General features: G+C 36.1%; 1 protein-coding gene across 1 annotated transcript in view; it reads right to left on the minus strand.

Moving 5' to 3' along the window:
* Positions 1–7,809: 7,809 nt before the first annotated feature.
* Positions 7,810–18,109, minus strand: part of LOC110454171 — a 31,890-nt gene continuing 21,590 nt past the window's right edge. The window contains exon 2 of the mRNA XM_021503549.1: positions 7,810–9,404. Within this exon, the coding sequence (XP_021359224.1) occupies positions 8,484–9,404 (921 nt within the window). The 3' untranslated portion in view covers positions 7,810–8,483. The remainder of the gene's footprint in view (positions 9,405–18,109) is intronic.

The following is an 18,109-nucleotide window of genomic DNA, read 5'->3' on the forward strand; positions in this document are numbered from 1 at the left end:
AAACAAACTACGTGGTGACTTCATATACAGTTTTACAAAAATTGACTAGCCATATATCCTCAGAATTGGTGTCTTTAAACACCCAAATTGTTATTTATGTACTTGAAGTCCCTCCTTCCAAGGAGAACCCTCCATATTGAGATGAAACCACGTATCTCCCTGATTCTCCCCAACAAAGTGACGCTATTTAAGAAATCTAAGCATATTTGTAATCACGCTATGACGTGATGGAAATTTACCGTGAAGGTCTGAAATAAAACAGCCAATGACACAAGTGTAAAACATCACATGACATAACTGAGGTCCTTTTAATTCCGGTTTTTACACCGATGCTATCAATAACACACAATACCACGAAGCATATAAAATCGGTCACATGACATCAATCACGCGATAAAGTAAAATTCATGACAGGTAGGTACATATGTAGGTCTAGTTTTTGCATGGTAGTTTTGACAATAGAGCTTATGGTATTTCGATCAAACAATCCGCTCACCTGTCTATTGTTCTAACGTCACCAGCTTGAAGAGGGTAATTCCGATCAAGTTACAATGTCTGAATGTGTGTGTGTGTGTGTGTGTGTGTGTTGTGGGGTTATTCGCTATTAAGTGACATACATGTGCGAGTTTTAAATCTGAATTGGAACGGAAGAATCTTCAGAAGATAAATAGAGTTATCAATATCCTCTATCAGGAACTTATGGTGCTCTCTGATCAAAATTACTTTGTTAGCACCAGTCAGCCTTTTTTTAAATTTTTAATTTGATAGTCATTTGTAGCATACATGTTGTAATTTAATTAAAATGGCTCCCTTGAAAATACAGCAAAGATCACTTAGACAAACATAAAAACAAACTCCACAATATCGTTCTATTAGAAAACTTTCAAAATTGATTGTGGCAGACAATAACTAAAGATCTCATGTCTTATATATGCATATTAAGGTGGGAGTAAGTACTAGTGTGTTCCATATGAGTTTTGTCAGTGCGATGCCACGAATTTGTATGTGAAAAACGAACAATAACGTTGGACCAACTTTTGCAAAATCACATAAAAACTGAATGTAATTAACACACACAGGTGACTGTACCTTTAACGTTTGGTAAACGATACAGTATGTCATTAATATACAGCTGTTTCATCATTCTAGGACTAATCGGTGATGCAATATATAGGGGCCAAAATGTCGGAAATCCATATTGGTATAAACTACTGTTGAAAAGGACGGAGAGGTGTGCTATAGTCTGTTCGTGTACAAGCGTCTCTCGATAAATTGAAGAACATTATTAGTCAACATAATTGCACTTTTCAACTAATCGTTAATAGGATTTAATCGTAAGCAAAATGAAAACACGTCCATACGGGAAAGAACAGTATAACGTAACTTACGCATTATGACTATTGCCTGCAAGAGGTGATGGCCATTAGATAACAGTAATAGTATTAAATTTCGTTTGCCAATCAAAAATCGAGTGGTCAAACTGGACCATGAATATAGGAACAGTAAGAAAACAAAACTGTCTGTGTAGACAACACGTACATTGATTAAATCAAATACTGTTTTTGACGATATGTCCCTTTAAACATTGTTCTGATGTTCGAATTTAAGCGTTGCAAAATTGACATTTGTATTGGTAGGTTGTGTTGAAAATGTGATTATTTGCATCTTATATGTTTACCATGCCATATCTAAACTTAAAGGATAAAGAAACGCATGGTAACAAAATATGCAACAATTATTTAACTGCTTGGCCTTAAATTATGAAACCGGTAAGACGAGTATTTTTGTCACTGTGCACTCAAACTGGTGTCTAAAGTTACTCAACCGTGAAATGTATGGTGCCCATGCCGCATAGTGAAAGTGTTAAAATGCAAGAAAAACGCGTGCAGAATAATGATGACAATTTCGTCAACACATCGTGTCATAACATGGCCACTTGATACCCTTGAGATATATATACATATATATTGTCTGTTGTCCAAGACCATGGAAGTTTTGCCGACCAACCGCAATCGGGTTATGAAGATAACAAAAGTTCTTTTCTTTTAAAATCCAAAATGTTTTGTTTCTGTTGTTGAACTAAAACATTCAATGATAATTAACAAGTAATAAACTTAGAAACAGTTTATTGATATTGTACCTATTGTGTGCCATATAGCATCTTGTAAAAGTAGTTTCCTCACATGTAAAATAAACTCTAATAAGTTTGGATATCACTTTGATATCTGATTCCTAAGTTCTCAAACTAGGGGGAGATAAGCTAGTAGTAAAATGCAGCCGGGAAATACTTCATAAAAGCCGAGGGGCTGGTAGCCAGTCTACTTTCTACCATGCGGTCATACCTCTAACAGCTAATATATCACACACAACGATGAGTTTTTTATTGTATTTCTCAAAGCTTGATTTATTATATCATATTTATTATTCTAAATAACGATTTGATCACAACAAATCAACACGTAAAGTCAGAAATGATATATATATACAGTACGGTCCATGGGAATTACTAATCCGTCGCGTTCACTTGATGACCAATTATCTGTTTGGGTGGCCGATCGCGGTGGCCTGTCACCCAAAACCGACATCATGGACCTTGAAAACGGCGTCATCGCGATACCTGATGACAAATGTCACGTGGCCATGTCACCAAAACACGCGGTGATCGCTACACCGCGGTTCTTCAAAGCAGATTGTCCTCCGCGAATCATGATGATGAAGCCCCAATGGTCACGGTTACGCTGACCGGTTTTACCTGTGCTAGCACGACGAGATAAAAATCGTTACGGCGTTAACAAGCCGTGTTCAAAAAGAACACGCCCACCAACCGAACGGTTGTTTCAGCGTGTCACTCACTGCATCTGGCTCGTCGATTGGTCGTCCTTGATTTCAGAAGCAGTGTACAACATTGTATCTTTTTCGGAGACTTGTTGTTTGAGCGCATTGTCAACTTAAGATTACGCATACACGTATATGGAAATGTAAAATTTACATTGCATGTACATGTTTCAAACCATCTGTCATGACTTGAATGTTTCGTTGTGATGTGAACCAATGCGATGGTTATATGTAAAAAGAATATAGTCTGACAATGAATCTGAGCAATTCGTAGATGGTGCAGTAAAAAAAAATAGTGTTGATATAAAAAAATAAATCACACTTATAACAAAGGAAAATTTAATAGTTACCAATTATATAGATTAATAAGATTATAAGGTTATACTACACGTACTTCCTATGCGTCATCTGTAGTATGATCGCTTCATATAAGGAATGGCCACAACCAACTTAAAATGTCAAAATCCCTTGATTTCAAGATTTGGTACTGTCCAATATCATCCATTACTTTTATGATCGTGTTCCGATTACCGGACCTCGATTAGGCTAAGTACGTGCGAGGGATAAATTAATTATCAGCACTTGAATTAAGAGTATCGTATTAAAAACAACCAACTTATAGAAATATACCTCCCATTTTGCCGCATTTGAATATGAAACATTCTAGGTCATTACTTTGCTCTATTTGTTGCGAGTTTATAACTACTACTGTAATACAAATATGTAATAAAGTTGTTATACTGATATAACAGAAATATTTTGCATATTGTTCGGTAAGGCAACAAACTTATTACGACATGTACCTGTCACAGAGACTTGGGAACCCTATGTTCTGTACTATGTGTATTGCCTGACTGTTTTTCTGTATGTATATATAGCTCGTCCGTTTTTTATGCACAGTGGAATTTCTCTAACCCGATCATACATGGTATATGGATATTTACTCGGATTAGAGAGGGTTCGGTTTGGAGGAAGTGTTCTAATTTGATCAGTTATGCACAGGAGGTAATTGATCGGATGACGTTTTGTATATTACATATGTAAACAGGTACGCTTACACATTGGCAATGGAATGTATAGAATGTAGATTTGTAAGAAACTTAACTTTGACTAGCGTACCGTTCAATGAAGCTTGACAATTTGGCTTGTTGTTTTTTTCATCTTAACTGTGTTGATTATACACAAGTTCACGATTTGATTGAATAAAAATCCACCATATCGGGTAGGTGTTGTGTACAAATATATCTATCACTTGCGTATGACCCGGGGAACAATGCTTAGGCTTACGACACGGGTGTTGAATCACATTAGCTGAGGTAATGGCCGGTTTTCACATTCGGAACACAAAACTGGGTCGGTTTAAGAAGTGTACCAGGAATTTTTGTATTTTCTACAATAATAGATAAACAACAGTGCGTTCATTGTCATTTCGTGCGGTAAATCCACAAACAATGTAAAAAAAAAGCACATAGAGTAAGACCACGGACTTAGATAACAATAATAATCTAATTCCGTGGTAAGACACACAAGTGTACACAATCATTGACGCAGTCGGCCGTGACGGGTTGATCGCTGGATCCTCGATAATGGACTAATGGTAAGCCACACCCCTACAACTGACTGACATTGATAGCCAGTGACCCGGATCTGCACATCTATATTACTCTTAGACATTTTAATAATTTTGCTAAATTTGGTAACATTGAATAAAGGTTAAACATGCTAGGTCGACTATAGTAATATTTTGAATTAGTCTCTTCCTTAGATCAGTATATAGTATTCACATATAAGTATGAAAAAAAATATCTTCTATTTCATCACATACACAACGCATTCATTTGTTTTCCTTTCTTTGTTATTGTACCGGCCGTTTTCAATGTTCAATATAGATCTTGTTTTTGGTATTTCCTTCAATTTATCACCTCAATTGGTTATGATAAAAACAAAGCAAATGGGCGCCCTGTATGATGAAGTGGATTTTTTAAAGTAATTGATCAACGCAATTTAGGTGTTTGACGATAAAAAAATTCTACCGGAATGTACACCAAGAATGTGAAGAAAAACAATGACGGGTTACAGAAAAAAATGTTTTTAGAAGGATATCTAATTCTGTAGATGAATATATGACTCACCCGGCCAGTGTTCGAACACCGTTATATTGGAAGTTGACAGAGACTGAGGTTATTACCGTGATGTTTTAAAACAAACTTGTGCTTATACGGGTAGTTCCTGTAATAAAATTAACCTAATGTGTTCATAGAACGTAACAAGTAATTACCACGTAACAAGATACGCGTATGATACGTTCCAACACAAAACCAACTTCTTCAAAGTTTAGAAATATACTGTGTAAATTAAATTGAAAACATCTACATTCAACATAAGTTCTGTAGAGCCTTTATTACGACGCTGCTACGAGAACAAATGTATTTTTGAATATATTAAATACATATCCTTTAATTTTAGCTGTTGACATGTTTAATTATTTATATGATATTTATATTGAAAAAAATCCTAATATCCAATATGAAATCATTTATTACACCAGATAACTAAATACCTAAGACAGCACATGCTTCCACAGGTGAAAGCAAAATACAGGTAAGTACAGGTTAACTCCTCTACAACAGACTATTGTCCTTTTAACATCATTTTGCGCCCCATGAAGTACAGCTCGAATGTGTTCGACTCAAGACTTTTATACTCCCTACTGTTTTTCAATGACAGGTGTTACAACAGATGAGCACGTTTTTATGACAGTAACTTCAAAGCTGATAACTGTCGTGTGCGAAGAAATTATTGTGTAACGTTTATTAACTTCGCTTATAATTAGTAGACTTGGTCATTACCACATCAGGGGGTTTGTATACAGTGTGTACAGGTAGATAAGACTTTTTCAGGTATGGACTGGTCAGTCAATGGGGGAGGGGCGACAATTTGATTTGTATCGTTAGGGACCACGACCATCCGCTGTAAGCATATGCATGTTAAATCTATGTTTAGACTGGGTTAATATTTGTTGCACGCTACTGATTAAAGACAAATTCTTCTCGATCAGTAAGTGATATAATATTTCAATAGTTTTTAAAACTACTTTTAAAACTGCGTCGGACCACGCATTTCAGATCATCACCTGAGGTGAAGTAGACTAACGCACTACCGATTGTGCCATCGCGGCCCCACAAGAGATGATAGTTTTCGGACGGACGACGGACGGATGTAGTGACGACTAATCATGGACAATTGTTTAATATAAACTTTATTTCATTCCAAATTAAGTTGCATTACATACAAAGTATAGAGGAATGGGATCCGGAAACAAGTTGAAATAACTTATATAAATCCGTTTCCGAGAATGTATCTCATTAATTTAGGGCATGATGGTATAGTTACTGAATTCTATGAAAAGAAATGTAAACACTTAAACAGTAGCTTACTGTTAAACGTAGTTCAAGGGATATTTGAAATGAGAGTAAAAGAAAAGGGGTACAGGGTACGGGGGGGGGGGTCAAGTCAAAGTCAAATCTTTTAGAATGGATGAAGTTTTGTACAGATGAAAAAATTAAGGCATTTTCGTCATCTGTAAGCTCATTATTACCGAACAAAAGTAAATCAGTTGAGAGTGGATGATTGATTTCGTTAAATGTATGTAACCGTAGTTGAGGCGGTGTCCAGTGGCTAAACCTTGACTATAACATCTAGGCCCAGTTGTTCAAAAGGTGATAAGGTTAATCAAGTTTTATTCCGGGGGCCTTACGACCCATAGGCATACATAAATATAATACATAATATTACATACATATGTGGAGAGTGATCCCTCATGACATGCATACAGAACACAGAAAGTAACATATACATGTCTGTATACGATACACAAACAACATACTAACAAGAGACGGGAGGTAACTCCTCGGCAATGTTATCTTGATTGCGATTACATAAATGCCAATTAACAACATTTTTAAACCTTTGATAATTAGGTTAACATTACAAGGTAGAATATCGTTGTTATTTTACTATGTTAAAATGTTTGCAAGATGGAAAGTTTTAATTCAATTAATGATCGTCTGTTTGAAACACACACACACACACACAAAATAAAGTTTACACTAATCACTGATTAAGCTTATCACATTTGGAACAACCGGGCCCTGTTGATGGTGGGCTGATAAAGAAACCGTTAAAGAAAGATGCGGAAAAATGAAATTTTATTGCAAAAATAACAAGGAACAACATATTACAATTTACTTCAAAAATAACAAATTGATAACCTGAAAAATATACATAAACATGTAGCGATGTATAGGCAAAATGACGAATTACCTGCATAATAAGAAATTGAAAAAAATCAGTTGAAATTACAGGAAAAGAAATTAATAATGACGCAATGATCACAACACACTGATTTGTCTTTCTTTAGGAACTCACACGAACAAATACTCAAATCAAAAGTATTAATCTTATTTATTCCGAAAATAAGAAATTTGCAATTTAATTTCTTTATAATTTCGTTATTATTTTTTCTAATTTTACACCCGAATAGCACGTTTTTGTGAATCTGCTAACCTATACATACAGTAGACCTTGGAGTTGCTCATTGTTTGCTAACCGAAAGATTTAAATTCTTTGTAGTACATGTAGATCATTTCCTCTGTAATTCAATAATTAAAATGAGTTAATTCTACAATTATTAAGCAAAAAGGACTGTCAGTTAATTTGGTATTTGAAAACCAACGAAAAAAAAAATAGAAATACAATGTCAACATGAAAATATATACGACAGACAATGCTCTGTCATTATCATATGATCTGTAGTATCATATCAGAAAACGACGTACGTGGACGAAATTTTGGAGGATTTTCAAGGGGTTTAATATAAGCATGTTTAAATGTTGATTTCTGGTCCTTATATTCGGATAATATAAAAGTGAATATATACAATAATAGTTCAGTATGGTATCTTTAAAAGCAATATATTTTGTTGTAATCGACAATTCAATTTGTAAAATAAAAACAAATTCCATAGCCTGTGATATGGTGTAACAATTTGGGTATACATGTGTTTACGGTCGAAAAACGGCCAAAATCTCACAAGTTTAGTGTTCTATTTTCTAAAACAAATTACATTCCAGATTCAAGATCTGATTTTTTAAAGATCTCTAAAATGCTGTCAAAATTATACCAATTGTGGTAGCGTGACGTTAACTTGACATAATCCCAACTGTCTTATCAGTAATTGTCCATATCCTCTGTGTGTCCATAATCGTAAAATGGCAGATGTCGTTGGGGTACCGAATGTGGCGTGTAAAAACTGGGCCCTGTGGGAGTCATGGTGGAGGAGCTGTAACAGGGTACTGCTACTGGGCGTCTTGGTGTCGGCGCAGGTGGAGTATTTTCCGTCGTCATAGTCATTCCAATGGCATGGGATTGTCCGTGGATGTTATGGAATGGAACCCGTGCAACAGTCCTTGCCCTATCCGTTCGTCGCAGGAGTTCGTTGATTTTCGGAACGACGCAGTCTTTCCATGCCTCACGAGAGGACACACTTGGAAACATCTGTGAGGCGTACCGTTGTATAACTGACTTCCGCTGTGGGTCTAGTTCCTGTTTCCCAAGCTTACCGCCGCCATACCAGTTGTACAAAAGCCTCAATGCAGTTGGTCCGAACAACTCTGGAAAAAGCCTCCTCGTAAGCTGGGCTGCGAAATTCCCGACATTTGTCGCATCTCCATCAAGGATTCCATCGGTATATGGAATTGCTCCGGCACGTCATGCTGTTCCGCTGCTTCCGTGATCGGTCTGTCTGCTGGTGGATTAATGGTAGCAGTAGATATGGCATCGACCTTGCCCTCGATTCTGGATAGGTCACGGATGCACTCTGCCAGTCGCTGGTTGATTGTGTCCGTCTTCCGCGAAAATGTTTCCATACATCTCTGCAAATTGGCAACCTGTTGCGACATAGCGTTCATGAAGGATAACACATCTGTATTAGGAAGTCCTTGCATATGTCTCACTGGCTGGAGCGTTACATCGGAACCGGCAGCAGAGGGTCTGGTGTTGGGGTCGGCAGCAGAAGGTCTAGTGTTGTGGTCGGCAGTGGGTCTGGTGTTGTGGTCGACAGCGGCAGCAAAGGGTATGTTGTTGTGGGCGGCAGTAGAGGGTCTGGTGTTGTTGGCGGTGTTGTTGGCGGCAGCAGAAGGTCTAGTGAGGAGGTCGGCAAAGGCAGTAGAGGGTCTGGTGTTGTGGTCGGCAGTAGAGGGTCTGGTGTTGTGGTCGGCAGGGGGTCTGGTGTTGTGGTCGGCAGTAGAGGGTCTGATGTTGTTGGCGGTGTTGTTGGCGGCAGCAGAAGGTCTAGTGTTGTTGGCGACAGAGGTAACAGAGGGTATGGTGTTGTGGACGGTTGCGGCTGTGGTGATGGTGGCAGTGTCAGCAATAGCGGTCATGAAGCTAGATAATGTCGTGATGATGCTCGCCATCGTGAAACCTGGAGCAACGTCGTCCGAGTCGCTATAAAAACATGGAGGAGTCACCACTCCTGAAACCGTGGATAACGGTTTCCCCGTCTTGCTCTGGAAAAAAAATACAGTATATCGTATTAAATTGGTTCTTAACTAAAATTTCTTAAATTAACCGCTTGAATGATTTCATTAGTAATTTATTCAATTTAACATATTAACAAATGGTTTGTGCGCATGGTTTAATTACATGTAGCACAAAAAACTATGTTTACTTTACATTTAACGGGTTGTCGAGTGGTACGTAACACATATCAAGTTATTCGATCAAATTAATTTGCAAATGATGTATTCATCATCATCATCATCATCATTAACACATACATGGGTATTATATTGATATACATGTACATGTGTTAAATTGTTTTAAGTCACATTCTTACTTTATTAAACTCAAATATACATCTAGTCAGCTTACGCTGATCAATAATATTATCAACACATATTAATTGTACAAGTTTATACATACTAAGAAAAGGTAATTCCTGAATATGGAATCTGAAATACAGCTCATACATACACTCGCTTTATTATGTGTAAAAAATCGAAGTTTCGATAGACAGAATTGGTTATTTTTCAGTACTGTTATCTAATATTACTGTTATTGTGACAATCCATTTGCTATATTGTTAACGTATACGAAACTAATGTCATTTAATTCCATTTTAATGGGGCGATTATTGGTAGAGATTCTCTCACTTCTCTGCATGTAGTCACACAAGATCGAGTACCTTTCAAAACAAGTTTAGGTACAGTAGAGCCAAAACATTAACTATTCCGATGCACCGATTGAAGAAAAGTCGAAATTTAATTTCAAATAATTTACATTTGCGTATACTGTAATATTTTATACATGTATGTGAAAAGTAAACATACAAGACGGACGCACGCGCGCGCACGGACGAGCATGCACCAAAGCGGTAATAATTTTAAAAAAACAGCTAGTGCACGTGGACTTCAGCCATTCACATTTTGCTAGTATTTTCCATGCCTAGTCTGTCAGTCAAACTGAGGGCGGAGTTACTCATCTGTCCGCCAATGATTTTCGCAACAATGTATATATATTACGCCACTTCCTATGTCATTGAACAGTGCACACTAACAGAATCTTTGTTTAAACACAATATGGAAGACTAGTATTTCATTTATGAATCATACAGTATATGTATGTCTCGTATAGCCGATGATTAGAGACGATTCAAATTTTTATATAAATCTCAATTTATCAAATATAGTGTAATCTTTGCAGATTGTATTGTTACAGTTTTTACAAAAGAATGCATACACGATGTAACATACTATTAAATACCATATGAAATTGACACATAACAAACGATGTTACAATTTCATTTTTTGTCTAAAAATTACAAAACACAATGTATTTAAAAGGTGAAAATTATTCAAAATGTTTTTAAATCAAAACCATGTATCGTGTTGACGTGACACAGTGACACTAGACAAACAATGTAGCGACTCACAGCAGCCAAGTGAATTCGGAGTTTACCATTGGTTGCCTATACTGATTACCAAATCAAAAATGGGTGGAGCTAAAGACATGTCATGAAAACGTAATTTTATTTAATTCTTACAACAATATTAAATTCAAGAGATCGAGAAATATAGTTTACAGCACTTGTGAAGTACATTTGGCCAAAGAAATTGAAAGAGTGGTTGATATCCCTCGATAGGACTTGATTTAACACCAATATTATAAAGATCTTCGTATGTTTTACAATTGCGAAGTTAGTCAAGTTACCTGTATGTTGGCCCAGATGGAAGCGCGCGAGGGATAAGATATTGTTGAGGTATTCGATCTATATGTGCACGAGGCAATATTATTAACTTGGAATTTAAATTCACTTTTAATGTACATATCCCTGCATATAAGTGGGGTTTTTTCCTTGTAATATTCAGATTACAGGTCGTCTTCTGGGCTACTAAACCTTCAGTCATTTCTCACTAAAGATCCATCATCATGTTATTGTTTGCTCTACATGTGCGAATTTTTGTTCGATAAAACATAGCGACATAAAATTGAAATCAAAACCAATACAAACATGACTTCTGGAATCAATTGAACAGTTTTATCACGGACTTAGACAACACTATTTTTAACCACGTCAAATTTTGTTCCAATATTAAACAAATATTATCAACAGATGCATACCACACGTGTTATATTTTCAAATTGGGCACGTACGTGCACCGCTTGTTAGGGTCAGTTGACCTAGAACTTGTACAATATACAAGAGGCCCAGAGGGCCTGTATCGCTCACCTGGATATCTAAGCAATCATGACAAAATATTCTCCAAAGGAGATCCAAGGGAATATGCCAGACCTCAAGGCCAATCCTTGTAGCATATCTGTATTTGATTTTTTATGCCCAGCAATTTTATGTATGGTTATGGGGGGGGGATCTCAACTGTTTCCAAGCCGTGACTCAGAAACTAGGTCCCTAGGGTTGTGGCCAGACCCTAGGATAAATTATAATATCATGACTGCATTTGTCTCTTTTTGCCCAGCATTTGTATATATAGTTTTGGGGTGGGGATCTCAACCGTTTCAAAATTATGACCCAGGGGTTATGTCTGCAAGGGTGGGGCAGACCCTTGGGTCAATTCTAATACCATGACTGCATTCGTCTCTTTATGCCCAACAATTGTATACAAAGTTTTGGGGTTGGGATCTGAACCGTTTCAAAGTTATGATCCAGGGGTTAAGTCTCCAAGGGTGGGGCCAGACCCTAGAGCCATCCTGGAAGCAAATGTGCATTCCTCTCGTTATACTCAGCAATTGTATAAATGGTAATATGGTGGGGATCTCAACCATTTCAAAGTAAAAAAAAATATTTTTGGCCCCACCCCTAGCCCGGGGGGTCAGACCTTACATTTGTACAATTTTGAATCCCTGCCTCCCATGAATGCTTCCGACCAAATATGATCAATATCCATGGTATAGTTTTACGGAAGAAGTTGTTTATAGCAATAAAGCCAAATTGCCCCCTTTTGGCCCAGCCCTCAGCCCCCTGGGGGGTCAGCCCCATCATTTGTACAATTTTGAATCATCACCACCTACGGATGCTTCCAGTTAAATTTAGTTAAATTCCAATAAGTGGTTAAGAAGAAGAAGAAGTCGTTTAAAGAAATTGTTGACGGACGGACGACGGACGGACGACGGACGCCACGGTATGGCATAAGCTCACCTTGGTCCTTTGGACCTGGTGAGCTAATAAGGAGACGATTTATTAGAAATGACTCTATAATACACCTTGCAAGTAAAAATATATCTGTGAACGAAAATGGTGATCAAATATAGCAACGTGTATCAGAATTAAGAATGTAATTACAGTGGAAATTTCCTAAACTGTATGCTATTTTTTATGAACCTGTATACAATTGTACACGTCATTGAAAAGTCTTGCGAATGAACTATTTGTGTTTTTTAATATTTAAAATATGTTCACCTGCATCTTTTTAACTGACCAGGAACTAAAAACGACACGATCTAAATCACTAGGTTTCATGTAGAATGTTTTGCGATGAGTTTTATAAAAAAAACACCAAATGCAAATGAAATCAATATCATTGTCTAAAAAAAAAAGCAGAATCTTTGGTTATAATCTCTTTCATAGGATTCTCATATATATTTTCTGTGGTTACATGTATCAGTGAGCTATACCGGTCTATGTTTCTATATTTTATGAGGAAGAAGTCCAAGCCTGATGCCCAATCCTATGGCATTTTTCATTTCATTCGAGTACAGAGATCAACAAATAAATTCACACAGATGTGTACATGTTCCTGCTAAATGTATCGGAATGAAACTTATATATAAAATGTTGTTAGAAATTACTTCTTGGGTGAAAATTACCTACCTTATATTGGTTATATTTGCTGTTTACGTTCTAAATAGTAATCTCGAAACAGATGGGTCGTTGCCCAAACAATGTATGTGAGTGAAATAAACACTTAATTAGTTAGAATATTTTTACATTATACTTATTTTTTTAATAAATAAAACTACGTGATTGAAAAAGGACAGTCGGACACTGTGAACTAAAAGTATAGTCTCTGTTATAGGGTAACAGGTAATTACACGTCACTACCTTCACTGGTTTCACAGTCGTTTTCTCAAAAATTGATGACGTTACTCTCACAAACAGTTGACGTAACATTCAATACCTGCTCCCAAGAGAAGATAACTCTGCAATACGCAAAGACGGCATAGAACAAAGTAAGTGTCTCATTGGCCGGATATTGATCTAATTTTATGTACATTTTATCTGTTTTATATGTAGATCAATATGTGACACTTGATAAAAAAAAAAAAAAAAAATTATTATGTTAGGTTAGGGGTACTCATTTTTTGGATATATATATTTTTTAAGTTTTAATAATTTTTAGGGGTATGTTCAGGGGCGTAACAAACGGGTTTTCAATGTGTAAGCCCAATGATGAAATGTGCTGCCGAAGGCAACACACCGAAGCGCGTAGCGCGAGGAGGGGGAGGGTATGGGAGGCCGGCGCGTAGCTGGGCTTGCAGAAAGTCGCACCGAAGTTGCGAATGCGAGCGCCGAAGGCGCGAAGCCATTCTAGGGGGGTACAGGGGCATACCCCCTCGGATTTTTTTTAGATCTAGAAGCTCTGTTGTGCCATCTGGTGGCTTTTTGGATACATTTTTGAGTGTTTTAATTTATTTTACAGACAACACTCTTGGTTGATTCATTCACTTTGTTATTGGAAAGCATCGCAGAAATTCAAATGTATTTCAAATGCGAAAGACAGCTCTCCTTTTTTTCTCTCCGACAAAAATGTGTCGATTGTTGGAATTCCTCGAAAATATCCGTTGCGTCATATCTCTTTCCTGATGAATCTAAATTAACTAGATATTTAAAATGTCGGAGCCAATATGAACGGATAACAGATTTTTTGCTGTTGTGTCCACCAAACCCTTTTTATATCAACAACATTTCTCAGAACATAAGATGACGGTAGCTCCTATATCGATGTTTAGATATATGTATAGATCTACATATATATCCAGGAGCCCTACTGAAGATAGACCATGGACCGACTACTCTTAAAAACATACTTTATAAGTTCATGACGGGGAAAAATGAATGTATCTAACTACGTGTATCTATGATGTGAAATTCTTAATAGACCTATATAATGTCACAGATTAGCAAAAGCTAGGGGGTCTTACCCCTTCCCATCGATGTGGGTCATGGGGGTCTCCCCCAGGAGAATTTTGTTTTCTAGAACGCCTGAGACGCGTTCTCCCGTGTTCTGGCATCAGTTTCAATGGCCATTTTAAAGCAAGAATATATCATTTCCCCCTATTATTTTACAAATATTTTGCTTTTTAATAGTTTGTATCATATTGTCTTTGTCGCTTTTTTATTATTAAAATGATGTGTAAGCCCGGGCTTTTTTGCTACATAGGTTGTTACGCGCCTGATGATTGATAAAACTAAATGATAAACACTTATTCTCTCCAAAGGGTTACTGCATATAGTTAATCATGTACACAAGATACAATCATATAGATATAATAATAAAGGGCTTAATATAAGAACTTGTGCCCAACCCATTTGCATGGCAATAACATGAAACTGAACTATAACAATAACTAAATAGTAAGAGTTTACAGTCAAATATAGCAATACGTATACTTTGTAAGCCACTAAGAGCTATGGCAAAAAATGCCCCAATTCCCCCAAGACGGCATTTATGAATACAGGAAACAATATTAATTAATGAGTAAATAATTTCTATCAGCGATAATGCACGGAATAGATATCAAACCAATTGAATATGAATGTTTGAATTGCTGAGATATTGGGTATTGATAACAGAATACTGTAAATAAAGCCGTATTCCTTAAATCTTTGAGAGTGATGGGGTTGCCCAGACTAAAAATCCTCCTTTGGCTTTTTGGGAAAGTGCTCACATAATAATAAATAGTGTCAGCCATATTGAATATCTGATAGACCCGCAAAATAACGACATTTTGTCAGGACCATGAGTCGATCATTCCTACAAAGTTTCAGTTCAATCGTCAAACAGGTTTAAATTTTATCAGGGCATATCAGAAAACATGTACGTTTAATGGAGACTATTTGAAACTTGTTGTGAAACAAAGATTACAAGATCAGTTTATCTTAAAATGGTTTAACGATATCGAGAGCTCTTCATGAGGATCTACCTATTCCAATTTTAAAACATTTTTTGAACTTGAAAATTACTTTGTGAAACTAAAGCCAAAAGAAAGACAAGTTATTGTTAAGTTTAGAACTTTAAATATGGACTTACCTATAGAAACTGGAAGATGGATTGGAATACCCAAAGAAAACAGAACTTGAAATCTTTGTTTTAATGAAATTGGTGATGAATATCGATATATATTTAAGTGCCAACATGTATCTGTTAAACAAAGACAACTAGTTATTCCAAATTACTACTATACTTACCCTAGCCTTATTAGAATGCGTGGACTATTTACTATATGCAATGTAAAAGTTTTAAAAAATGTAAGCAAATTTCTAGAAAAACTTGAAAAGCTATTGAATGTATGTAATTAGTTTGTAGCCTTTATGCCTTGTTATTTGCCATATATATATGAATATGATACCTATTGACCTCTTGTTACAAACCTAGATATGAAAAAAAAATCTGAAAATCTGTTATCTCACTAACATAGGCCTTGAACACTTCTAGTTCACTAGGATGGAAATGATAGCTTGGATAATTAAATTTATTAATTGATTCTGATTATAGTTATGATATTCTTCTATGAATTTAGATAAAAAAAAATAAAGTTTAATTATCAACTGTTAAACACCACACTCTTGGTCACACATAACCATTCTTACTAAGCATATAGGCATCTTATTAAATGTTATAATAATAAAGAAAAGTTTCATTTTATAACTATTCATATTATTTTAATAACATGTACATAACTATTAAAAAATGAAATAACACATTTCATATTATCATATGTCATATCAGCACCACAAGGACTACAGAATGTATATATTCAATATATATATTAATTTATATAATTAATATTGAAATATGTTAAATTGATAAAAATCTTAAAAATCTTATATGACGATTATTCAATTTAATATGATCAGTTTTCAACTAAGATAGAACACCCTTAGATAGAAGGGTTTATCACAGGTAAAAAACACAGGTAATAACAGGTAAATCTCCCCAATGTCATTTTAAAAAGTGAGGGAACTGAGAACAAGCCACACCTGTAGAGTCACGGTTCAGCAAGTTGTTTGCCCGCAGGGCAATCGATTGATCCTAATTTGGTTACATGTTTACTGGTAATCGCATTACCTTTCCATCTACCTGTATACTATGTATTACTTCAATGGATATACTCGTTTGATTCGCAACATGGAAATTACGGAAGTGTACATGATGGTGTAAGTTTCCCGCGCTTCTATAATAGTGTTGATTGGACTAGTCCAAGTTGAATGGTTTGTGAATAAGTATGGCCGATTTATGTTTTTTAAGCTGATTAGAAAAGTATAACTAGTACATTTATAAAAATAAGTAGCATTTTTGGCATTGACATGAATATTATCGATTACCGGAGCTTTTTTTCTTAACTGATCATAATCTTTTAAATTGTCTCGATTACCTGTCAACCCTATGCAATGAACTAGTCTTCAGTGAACAGGTAAGCGCCTTAATGCGGAAACTGGCTCAGCGCGCACTATATGATTATCATCAAGATGGGAAAGGTCCACTATAAGTTGCAAGATAGAATAATTGCACTATATACAAGTGGACTCAGCGGCTCAAACATCAAAAAGAAATTATGTTTCGATGGACTAACCGTTTCAAAAGATACCGTATACTACACCATACGAAGTTACACGACGCTGTCCGAAAAGCCGCGGAAATTAAGAAAAACAAGGAAAATCAGTGAAATGGACATCAACCAAATTAAGGATATATTAAGTGTTAAAAATACCATGACATCCACTGATGTTCAATTTGAACTTAATAGAAGTTGTGCTAATCTTAGCAAGTCTACTGTCAAGAGAGCGATAAAGATGGCAAGATATACACAAATGGTGCGGGATGCAAACAAAGTTAAACGTGTCGAGTTCTGCAAAAATCTCATTAACAATAATGACAATTTCGCCGACGTGATTTTCACAGACGAAAGCACAATCCAGTTGCATCAAAACAAGAAGGTAGTGTATCGCCATAAGGACGCTAGCCCGATCTATTTCCCTAAGCCAAAACCTCCCCTGAAAATGCATGTTTGGGCCGGAATTAGTCGAAGGGGGCCGACTAAAATAACTATGTTTGACGGTGTGATGGAGTCGAGCTTTTTCGCAACAAAAATACTCGGGGAGAACTTGGTTCCGTTCATCTAGAGGAAATTTCCTAATGGACATAGATTTCAGCAGGACAACGATCCTAAGCATAAGTCGAAATTAATCAGGGAGTTCATGCATGAACATCAGATCAACTGGACACCATGGCCTGCAGGTAATTATAGCTTTATGTATTACAATGTATGCTGTTTAGGATTCCGTCAATGTCGGACTCGATCCGGATATTCGTTATTTACATGCTTGTTAAAAAAATTCGTTATTTTGCCAAAGTTTTTTCCTATTTATTTATTTATATTAATTTTTTGCATATGTCTTTTATTTATTTTATTTATTTTATTTATTTTGTTTATTCATTTATATATTTGTTTATTTGTCTGTTTCTGGGGGGGG

This window comes from Mizuhopecten yessoensis, unplaced genomic scaffold (genome assembly GCF_002113885.1).
Source record: "Mizuhopecten yessoensis strain PY_sf001 unplaced genomic scaffold, ASM211388v2 scaffold7713, whole genome shotgun sequence".
Classification (NCBI taxonomy): Eukaryota; Metazoa; Mollusca; class Bivalvia; order Pectinida; family Pectinidae; genus Mizuhopecten; species Mizuhopecten yessoensis.